A 12,277-nucleotide genomic window follows, 5' to 3' on the forward strand; every position below is an offset into this window, starting at 1 on the left:
GTTAATAATATTCTTTAAAAAAACACACACAATAATGCTTTCTGCCTAGAACGCTCATTGTTTGAGCTCTTAACGTTCGACTCAGGCCTTCGAGGTTCGGGGGGCTTGAACTTTCAATCGGCCCGAGTTTTTAAAGCTTGAGCTCTCTATGAGGCCCGAGTCTTAAATACGTAGGTACTCTTAAGAGCTCGTAAAAAGCTTGAGTCGTTAAGGTTTGAGAGTCTTTAAGGTTTTGAAGTCTTCAAGACTAGTCTTTTAACAACACTAGTTAGTTCGTAATGTGTAAAATTCGTGAAAGTTTAAATCAGTGATTTATATTTTTACACTTAAATTTGTCGATTGTGGAAATAGATTTATTTTTATTTTTAAGTATATTGGTAATGGTGTCCTGATATTTATTACATTGAACGGAAAATTTCTGTCAGATTGATAATCAAAGTAGCACTCGGTGTTTAGAAAAAGAATGTCAAAAAAACATCAATTACAAAACTTAATTTATTATTTAATCGTTATCTGATGAAATATGAAAACCAACACAACATTTACAATTACTTAGGAACCTATAATATGTATAATTGTAAATATGTAAAATTATTCTTCAAATAAATAACAATTAAATAAAAACTAACAAAAAACGTCCTTGCAGAAAGATAATGCTGGCTAATACGAAAAATTTAATTTTGTAAGATAGTGTTGAATATAAAATCATGGTAATCCCATGGATATTGACACATACAGTATGGGTAGTAGGGAGTCTATAAAACATGTTTTTTTTTGTTAAGATTTTACGTAGATAATAATATTGAATTAATTCAACGACGGTGCCGCTATTCCACAAATGGATTGATACCCCCCTTTCTACCCTACAATTTTTCAATTTGTATTTTAACCTTATTGATTATACCTAATGTAAAATTTATGCTAATTAAAAATAAAATTGAATTAATTGTGTATTATATTTATTCGAAAATCTCAAGTACCCACTAAATAGTCAACAACACATTAGTCAAACGTGTTTCTAAGTAAAAGTGTCCCAGACAAATGGTCGCTGACCGAAATAGAAAACACTTCTCGTTGAAATATTATGTAATTACGCGTCGGAAGCATTGTTGTCGAGAACACAAGATACATTACATCTGATTTATACTGGCCCTTTGGCCACTACACATGAAGTTAAGATGTCAATATTAAGGGGAGTGAGTACAAACACACTTACACATTACGCGCACGCGACGTACCTACATCGTGCAGTTTTAACGAGACCAATTTCATCCTGTATCAATATAATCCAGTAACTTTGCTGACTTTAGTAATTTTGCGTTTGCGTAGAATCCGGTAGTTTTTTCTCTAAACAAGTTTGCAGGCTTGTTTATGATGTTTGCTTAATGAATAATCCAAGTTTATGACCTCGAGCACCAAACGAAACTTTGTGATTTTTTATTAATTGGGGGATTATAACCCTAAAGGATTAGTTTTTGATATTACCTTCTTGGAGCATTTTTAAATAGACTAAATTTGCTACAATTCGAGTCTAGAATTGTGTCTGTAGTAGACCTAATAGTTTCCAAGATTAAGCCTTTCAAAGTTTATAAAAAAGGGGAAAGAGTCGGCTCGCCAGGTCCAATCTACCTATATGCTATATTTCTTCCTGCTCTTAGCAAGTAGGTCAAGTTGTATATCATTTTCGTATAATTTAGGAACGAGGAATTCATTTTTGAAATATTTGTCAGGTATACGAAAAACGAATACGAAAAAACTGATTTTTGCACAATAAATGAAAATTATGTATATTATTATGTACACAAATTGACTAAGTTCCACAGTTAGCTCAATAAGGCATATATTGTAGGTACTTAGACAACGATATATATAATATATAATTATAAATACTAATAATAATATATAATGTATATGTATTTATTTGTGATAATTTTGCTTTACAATCACGCTTTACAATTTTTTGTAAAAATATGTAGCGGATGGCAGTGACCATTTCCATAGAAATGTAATTATGGCCAAAGTCAAAGATTAAAAATGTTTCAAAAAACACTTAATTTGGCGTTTTTAAAGTATGAATAATGTATTCGTCGCTTAATTATATGATAAGGGGGTGAAATTTGAAAAATCCTTTGGTGCACCCCTTATTCTAAAAAACCTACGCGCTAAAGTTGGAATCTCTAGAACCAGCGGTTTAGGCTGTGCGTTGATATGTCAGTCAGTCAGTCAGTTTCTTCTTTTATGGCAAAAATACTTACAACATTTTTGATGCCCACCATATTACATTTTAAAATAATTCAATGTCATTTTCGTAAATAGCGTCCCAAAAAACCATAAAAACGACACCCATATTGATATTTAGTAATTTCAATCCCATCGCACCCCAACAGGGAATTTGTATTCCACCTCGTTAAATTTTAAAATCGTTGTTATTTTCGTAATCCGCGACCCGATAAACCATAGAAATGATACCTATGTTGATTTTTAGACTTAGTCACCATTTCCCCCTTTTAGGGGTTGAATTCTCAAAAAAACCTGAAACACGTGTTTACTCATTTATCGTTAGGAATACTCTTGTAAAGTTTCGAATAAAATAGTCTAACTAATCTTGTTTCCCCATACAAACTTTCGACCCCCATTTCACCCCCTTAGGGATTGAATTTTGAAAATATCTTTCTTAGTGCACCCCTAGACCTTCTAAGGAACCTACGTGCCAAATTTGGAATCTCTAGAACCAGCGGTTTAGGCTGTGCGTTGATATGTCAGTCAGTCAGTCAGTTCTTTTATATATTTAGATAGATATTGAATATGATAACATTTAAGAGAAACTTTGGAGTATTTATGGTATTTCACTGAAACCTAAAATGACTACCGCCTTATTTTCGACGTGTTTCATGAAAGATATTGCAATCGGACCAACAAATCAAAACTATGTTATATTTTCTCCAGTCATGGACAGTACGAGTACGGCGCCATTCCTTTTAAAACGAAATGAAGCAAACGTCAAGTTTTCCTATATGGTTTTAAACGTTGCCAAGTGTTTAAAAACTGATGTTTAATATTTATATTATGAGATTTGTGGTTTACGTCTCAATCGTCTCATTATTAGTGCCACGTCTATTATTATAGGGGTGTTTACTATATCTTAGACGAACGAACGAAGTGGTTCGCAGTAGCCACTCTGATGCCTAGCCAACATGACAATCGTTGTTAAAGAACGCCAATCGCCAATAGAAACATGAATAATGTAAAAATACACTATGGTAAACATAACTTGTCACTCAGTAAGAACCAGGAAAGTTATACTCGACTCTTTCTTTTGGTTGCTAGTACTAGCGTAAGAAAAAGAAAGTATGATTCTCTCTGCCTATGTTTGAAATGAAACAGCTATGGGCCAAACTATATATGTAAATAAATAGTCCCATGACTATTTACATATATACCATGCTGAGTCGGGACCATTTCGTGGCTTATATGTTATGTTACTTGTTGTATTTTTTTTTTCCACAAATAAACGCTCTCTACTCTACTTTTTCTAGCATCTGTAATGCCGATACATTTTCTTATATTCGTTTCAAGTGTGTTGATGTACGATTGTCCTCTTGGCTTACCCCCGAGACTAGAACGTGCGTTACACCACGTCACCAACGACAACACGTCACCTTGGCACGTATTCTAGGGATCAATTGACGAGTGCGCGCATGCCGCCGCGTTATAATTTTTTATCAATATTTTACTCGTACAAACTACAGAGTAACATAGGCCTATCGTCTAAGGTAACTTAAGGTATACAGATCGCTGTATCCATATATATATAACCATTTCGGTCGCAGAATCATCAAAGTAGTAACTACGTAATGTGTCGTAACGGTGTCGAAACAGCTACTACACTTTGTGACTGTGTTCAGTTTTGGTTACTTAGTGTGGTAACGTGTGCACACAATGTGACCAGAATTGTTTCAGTAAGAAGAGAGTAAGAAGTTTCAGAAGAAACTTCAATTTAGCGAGACTTTAAAAATAAACAATCAGAGCATACATAAAGTCGATCATGAAAAATATCTGGGCCTAATACTTGATAAACAACTTACTTGGAAAACCCACATAGAAAAAAATCGAGCAAAAATAACTTCACTTACTGGAGCTTTACGTGGTATAGTCCGATGTCTTCCAAAACAAATGTGCTATACAATTTATAACTCTTGGTAAAACCCCATATAGATCACCTTATCGAAATGTGGGGTTCAGCTGCAGCTACCCATATAAACAGTATACAGAGGTCACAAAATAAGTTGATAAAAGTTCTATTCAAATACAACCACTCAACACCTACATCGAAAATCTATAAAGAGACTAATATCACCCAAACCTACATATATTATACGTGTCTACTAATCCGTAAAATTATGCGTAAGGACCTGCATATCCAGATAACATTCACAAGAAGCACAATATACAAGAAATGAAACTAAGGAACGCTACTCCGGACCCCACGCACTAATTATGGGAAAAAGAGCTTACTTTACGAAGGTGCCAATCTATATAATAAATTACCAAATACTATAAAAGACGCTAAATTAAATTAAGAAAAAATACTTTAACATCATGTTTTAAATAATCTGACTACAAATAATTAATAAGTATACATAAGTACTGAAAATTATTAAAAAGGGTTCACATAAAAACTCAATGAAATAAACAATTTAACAAAGTGTATACAGGGTGACCTTAGCCATTGGACAAACCCTGAAATCCCACGTAGGGTTACTTCTCAGGAATGCTCTAACGTTAATATTTTTTTTAATTGGAACAAAAGATAAAAAAATAATTTTTTCGAACAATAGTTATTTGCAATAATCGACAACAAAAAGAAACACTGTGTTAATCTTTGGCAGTGTTTTTGACAATTTGTTCAAAATATTTGATAATGATGAAATTTTTTAAAAGTCTGATGCTTATTAGTGTCATAAATAAAAAAGATAATCAAAAAGGAAGAAGGTTCCATACTATTCTTTGAGGATATTACCTTAGGAGCTACTAACACATACAGGCTGCTCCAAAGTAAAAAACGGTAATTTGTTAATTTCTTCGAAACCGCTACACCGGCTGTTATGATACTTTGTACACTGGTTCTAAATACCCTAATGCATATGTACATTTCGGCTTTGTCCAATGGCTAGGGACACACTGTATAAAGGTACCATAATATTTAATTATTGTTATTAATAATGTCACAATAATATAAATTAGACCTCAATGTTAAAAAAAAAATATGCTATTGAATAAAATATCTTGTGTCAAATGAATATAAGGTATTAAATATGTGATACTCTGAACTATGACATTTAAATTAATGTATTAAAATATAAAATATTGTTTAGTTTAAGTACATGCTCTGTTTTGTAAGCTGTGTTACTGACTTAGTTGCTATTGCAGTGTACAATTCTGATCGCCTGCCGAGCGCGGGCAAGTTAATAGCGCGCCCGAGTTAGTGTAGTAACCGTGATCTCCGATCACACATAGTCGTTACGCATCCCGCGATAGCCTGAGACCTCGCGCCTGCGCTCGCGCATGGTAACGCGCGTAGGTACTTGTTCGACTAAGTTGCTGCGGGCAAAATATTTAACACAATGTCTACCTACCCACATCAATATTTCGTTGTATAGTTTTGCAAGAATAAAAAAAATGCACTTAATGTTATAAATAGATAAAAATGTACTCGTCAATATAATTAATTCTTAGTGTAAGTATATTTACTCATGTAAGTGAATTGTAATATTCTTATGAGTAATAAAGATTATTGAAACCTATCTTAGGTAATCGACAAAAACTAGGTAATAGACTTGACCAAAACGCTGTAATACCCGTACGTAATTACCATTTTATTCACGCCCGCAAACATTAGTTAACTAAATACGTAATTCTACGCATACTACTTGTATAACGGTGTTTAGAGCACAGGTGAGGAGTAAAATTAAGACGTCAACTATATAAATATCATATACGGTTGTGCGGAAGAGCTCTTATTCGGCTCATGTTCCTGAATCCGTAGTAAATATGTATCCGCATTTAAATCCATAGTAATTTAAAGTCGTTTGAACGAACGCAACCGCAGATATCAACAATAATCCATCTATGCCACGTCAATAACCGGACAAAAATAACATACACACCGTAAACCTTATTATCAAGTCCATTCAACTCAAATTGGCATGGACCCGTCCATTGAAAACAGCTTTCATAGGCAATCTATATAGGTCAGGTCGAAAACTATTTTAATGTTCCTATTTTGAATGTATGACAAAAGTTATGTCTTCCTTTAAATTAAAAAAAAGTAATAACTCGTACAATAGGGATATTTCTCGTGTTTAATAGTTATTTGTTTTACAAGGGAGCAAGCGAAAGATTCTAAAATTTAACCACGTGCGTAGCGAGTGGTTCGAGAAATGGATTCTTGAGGGTTGCGAGGGGCAAGGCACGAAGGTTAAACAAATTTTGCCACCGAGTGAAACACAAAATTTCACCACACCAACGCGAGTAGAATGTCTACCTACTAACTGTAAAATATCAAACAAAATCGTACCAAATCAAATCCAAATAAACTTTATTACTTATTTATCATTCAAAAATCATCATTTAAGAAGCTACTCAAAATTTGGCATATTTATTTCAGATTACTTGCCATCATGTGGATAAAATCCAACTATCTTATCAGTTGTTGAACAATCAAGAGCTGACTATCAAGACTCAAATAGTGGGCTAAAATACTTACAAATACTTATAAATACAAATTTTGTTTCAAGAGACCAATTAGTTAGTAAAAGATAACATTTCACATTTCGTTCACAATATTTATAATGTTTTCTATAATAGATAATCGCTGCCGCTGCAGCGAAGTTTTCACGAGAAATATATTATTTATGCCGATAATTTAAAAACATGGAATGTCCCAACAACAACTGCGTTATTTTACTAAAATCTTATAATACTTATATCAAAAATAATTGTATAATATTATCACCTGTTTGCACTGTTTGTACACGAATAAACCTGAGGTTAGGTTCCTTGCCCCCGATAGTTCGTAGTCCTATTTTTATTCGACTGCCCCAGAAGAAGGGTAATGTTTTCGAGTTACGAACTTACGAACGTATGTCTGGTCCGTGTATTTGGCACGCTTTCTAATGTACCTACTAGTTTGCTCTGTCGCCAGAATTAACTTTTAATTAACACTAGTAAAACGATTTGACAATACCGTTAATATTTAAATTATTATCGCTGTAGTCTGTAGTTATTAACGCTATTCTTTATGAAACAATTAATACAGGTCTTCCATGTAACTTAAGTTTTAAAATTAAAGGAATAGTTATCAACAAAACTGTAACTTTCTTTAGTAAAATATCTAGTATCGTATCGTGCTTTTAAACCCTTATCTTTTTTTATGAAGCCCGACCTTGTTTCTCCTCTTATATTGTTATGTGATACTACTCATATTGCACGTACTGAAAGTACTATTCAATTTTATTATTACGACCATATTCTTCTTTTTGTCTAATGGTTAATTCGTTGTTAGTATATTTTGTAATGGTCAGAGTTGCGCCTTGTATATTTCCTGGTTAGACATTAAAAGCAGGCTTAACTATAAACTTATTAGAAATTTAACTAAAATCTCCATAGGCCAGTGGACAAGGACTAACCTAACCTAGATGTATAATTGACAAACGGAATGTCAGATAGCAACGGCTTTTCGTTGCAGTGTAAAGTCACATTATTTCATTTGCGATTGGCGTTTTGTATCAACGGTTGTCAGTTGGCTAGGCCCCAAGGAAAGCAGAAGGCTAGAAAACCACTTAAGAGCGAGGAACACTTGGCGACAAGTATGTCACACCCGCGCTATCCGTCCTGTGACACATCTAAGCGCGTGCCAACCGCCCACCGAGCCGACTGTACCTGTCGTCCAACTGCATTCGTTCGCAATTTAAATCGTTTTATAATGACAGCTAGAAACGTGGTTTCAGCATCATTAGAGTCCGTCTACTAAGGTCCAGTTGCACCAACCACATATACTCGAAGCGGACAAATCAACGCCACTAAGCAGTGATAACTATAACTATAACTTCCCATACAATAAAATTTGGCGAATGCTTTAACGATGACACACAGTTTGGTGCAACTGACCCTAAGTTTGCACCGAATTGGCACTTAGCGTAGACTAGACGTAATCTAGATTTATTATTATTATCTAGATACTCTAGATAGGCAAATACTTCGGACAAAACCCGGCCGTTGACAAATAAAATGAGATAAACGAGGATTTGGTTTAGCGAAACTATTCCGTGTTATGCTATAATGTAATGAACTACATATATAAAAATGTAATGAAACTGTGTAATTTGCAGTGATCGGATTTTCCGGTGCAACACCATGGGATACCAAGTAGAAAACGTAATATGGATATGACCAAAATTCCCGGATTTCATTTGAAAAAAAATATCGATATGATAGGTATACTTAGATAGGCAGCTCAAATTACGAATATACTCGTAAACTAAAGTTTTATCAATGCATTGAATATTCTTTACTTTAATTTAATGTAAACCTATACAGTATTTTTAGTAGATATCCATATTATTTGTTGTTATTATCACATATAAAGAGTTAAGATGAATAAAGAAAATACTAACGCTTATTATATGCACAATGCACATACACTTATTTTCCGAAAATATTTATTTTACGCGACAAAATGTTACTAAAATTTACTGAATGTAATATAGCCAGAAACTTATTCAACAATATAAATTGTGGAATCCCGGGGTATATCCATATTAGTATAATGTTTGAGGTCATTCACCCCGTGTTGCACCGGGAAATCCGATCATTGGTGATTAGGCATACATAACTGATACTTAAATCTATATAAACTGTCCCGTGCCAGTTATTTTGAAAATGTTACGTACACAACTTGCACGATATTCACACGTATGTATAAATATGTACGTAAACAGTAAGTAAATTGCTGTAATATTTGTAATTATATTTTTTTTATTTTTCAGCAGCTACGTAGGATCCACGTCGTCATCACCTCATGGACACGGGTTGATCTTAAAGCAACATGTCTTTTCGGAATTATGTAAGTTTAACAATTGAAACCTTATAATATAATTGTTGGTGCTGGTACCTTAGAAAAGAATATTTACTGTATTTAATTGAGAATGTTATTAATTTGCTCAATATTTACAATAACAATATACAGAATGGATATATACAGATGATTACTGTAACTAGCTAATATCTAAAATAGGCCCTTGAGGCATTGTAGCAAGGATGCTGGCGGCATTTCGTCTCGTTGTATCGCAATACTGATACGTTGTGCGAGGAAGCCGCCAGCTCTTCGGCCGCCAGTTACGTCAACCAGACGTTTCGCGATTTCTCCAAAACACTTGGGCGCGCTGGGTCCCCATGGACCTAGAGTTTCAACGCCAAATGGTACAAAATGGTACTCTCTACCGAGGCTCTTATATTTATTACGTTTCAAAATTTCGCCGCTTTCCGCCGCTGCGCCCGCTTTTACATTAGTCCATTGGAGGTGGGATGGTGCCAGTGTGTCTACGCAGGTAGCATCCCACACTAACATCCGTCCCAAGCTCCAAGGAACTAAGGACATCCCATCAGGCCTCTTGCCATCATCCCATTGAATATTTACTTACTATATTTGATTTTAATCTTGCAAGTTGTGCGACATGAATTTGCCACACATTCAGCCACTGGTTCAAATAAAAGGTTGTAGTAGGTAACTATACTCGTGTTTCGTGTAGAGTATTATAAAGCCATAAGAATCATACGAACCTGTGTCAACCAAAAACCCGCTCCCAATATAATCGAAGCTACGTTCTCATTTTATAACGACATGGTTAAATTGGGCGTTTTCTAAAATGAATACCTATTGAAAACCTACAAATCTGGACTTTCTTGGGCTCATTTCACTCAGAATTGTCGGCATTCCCCAGCCTGCCATTTAAAACGATGTCCCAAAATGTCCGTTCCATTACATCACGTTTTAGTGTGAACTTTTTATCACTTGTATGAGCGTGACGTAGCTAGTAGAAACTAAAATGTCCATACCAATTTTTGGGACTTTTTTTAGCATCACGATAGCATGCTAGTGATTCTGAGTCGAAAGAATCCAAAAACAACAGGGTCTGTGAGAATCAGGTCTTCAATATTTTTTTAGAAAAGCTACATAAATCACACGAAACTTAGCCATTTAACATGAACATTTATCTAAAATACCTCTATTATAGTATCTATACACCGTGTTTTTATTGAATTCCGTTAAATTCGGGGTATCGTTAAGAACGTTAAGGGAAACTAAATGGCATAGTTAATTAAAAAAAAAAACTTTTTATTTATTTATTATTATTTTTTTATAAAAAGTAATTAAATGTTGCATATAGTGTTGTTGTAACACGGGCATTACATTTAACTTAAGCAAAAAATTGAAAAATGTAACATATCAATGTCATTTCGAACATCAATCGTCCGAGATAGTATTTACGTTTAGTAGTAAATGTATTATCTGATTATCTCACCCTAAACACTAATCAATATGTAAACAGGCCCTAAGGCAAGTGTACACGCTCGTAAGAGCCTAATAAGATAAAAATTAAATATTGTTTATCTCCGATATGGAGTTAATTAGAAAACCGGTGTCTTTGAGAAAGTTATTTAATTTAAGATCAGGGATGCATCTTTGAAATTAACGGAAATCAAAAAAAAACACAGTGTATATGTTTGGTACTTATTTTCTAATTTTTGTATTACAATTTCTAGCAACGTAAACTAATACCAGACATATAGATATACGTTTTAAAACATATGTAAAACCGGTTCTAGCATGAATTTATTTTGTAACCTTTATTTAAATATGGTTTAAAATGTGTTCTAAACGCGAAAGTTTGAAATGTTATATAGATACATACTTTTTTGAATGTTTTCGTCAATTATCACGTTATTTCCGAATGTCATTTGTCTCTTAATGGATTTAATCGTTGGTACCAATTATCCAACGCGGGCTATGTATCATAACTGTCATAATCATAAGGCAGCGAATATTGATTAAGTTTAAATAGAGTATACATGTAACTGTCAAGGACGTCACTTAGTACGTAACGGTTTCTAGTTATTTCTTAAAATAAGCCCCAATAAATTAAAATCTTTGCTTAATGCAACTTGATCTACGAAATCCTATGCAATCCAACTCGGCAACATGGCACCACATATCACGTCGAAACCAAAACAGCTGAGAACGATTTGATTTTAGGAGACTTATTCCCTTCTAGGCCGCTGGAACGACATTCCTCTCTTCTGATATTAATCAGTCTTTCTTAGTCCTAAATATACTATACGGGGCTCAATAAAATCTCTCCCTACGTTATCTTATGCGTACCCTAGTCAAATCGTGATTCCTTATAATACTCTGTATTACCATGGCTGAAGGTCTACGAGGCACGCCGACGCGCAGCCCTGTGTACGTGCATTCCCTTTGCTATTTATAAAACGGTGAAAGGAACAGCTTTATGTGTGATAGTGTTGAATGGAGAATATAGATTGGGTTTTTACTGAGGGATGAATGTACTTGTAAATATAATAAATATCGGATACTTCCGTTTATTTACATACAATATTTAGTTCGACTATACCTACTCAAATGCACCTTGCCTATGTCTAACTAAGTAGATAGGTATATCCAATAAAATGTAAGACGAATTTGTGCTCATATTTAAATTGATAACTTGATGCATTTGTTTAAAACAATGTTTATTCTGTACAGAGTATGGTTGCTGCCAAAGTCAAAACGGGATATTCGATCATAAATTAGTGCGTTGGCGAACGTCAAAACTCCGTATAATTTCCATAGAAATCTCAGTTCATGTCCGTCCTTCGTCTTCACTTCCGGGTTGGCAAATGAACAAGTGATCCAACACACTCTGTTGCCACCGGTAGTTACAACACAAATACTATTTACTGCAAAAAGATATTACTCTCTTAACCTCATTTTACGTCCAAGGAGCAAAGTTACTTTTGCCATATATTTAAATACTAGGCGTTTGGGAATATACACAGTTGATTATAGTACCTATTCATTGTATTGACAAAATTTCACGCGAATGAATGGTTTAGTCCATACTAAATATTTTCTTTAACGATAATTTATATGAAATTGTTAATCTGAAGATAACATGTCATTCTTGCCATTCGTTTGTTAAAAATAATAGTTTACTTG

At 34.1% G+C, this 12,277-nt stretch overlaps 1 protein-coding gene across 3 annotated transcripts in view; it reads left to right on the forward strand.

The window, feature by feature from the left end:
• The window catches only part of LOC133524847 (FH1/FH2 domain-containing protein 3), a 110,642-nt gene that overhangs the window by 14,302 nt on the left and 84,063 nt on the right, over positions 1-12,277 (forward strand). For 2 of the 3 annotated variants that reach the window (XM_061861167.1, XM_061861021.1), the window contains exon 2: positions 9,048-9,124. In XM_061861167.1, coding sequence (XP_061717151.1) covers positions 9,107-9,124 — 18 coding nt within the window. In that variant the 5' untranslated portion in view covers positions 9,048-9,106. The remainder of the gene's footprint in view (positions 1-9,047; positions 9,125-12,277) is intronic. The other variant, XM_061861093.1, reaches the window with a different exon arrangement.

This window comes from Cydia pomonella, chromosome 1, assembly GCF_033807575.1.
Source record: "Cydia pomonella isolate Wapato2018A chromosome 1, ilCydPomo1, whole genome shotgun sequence".
Lineage (NCBI taxonomy): Eukaryota > Metazoa > Arthropoda > Insecta > Lepidoptera > Tortricidae > Cydia > Cydia pomonella.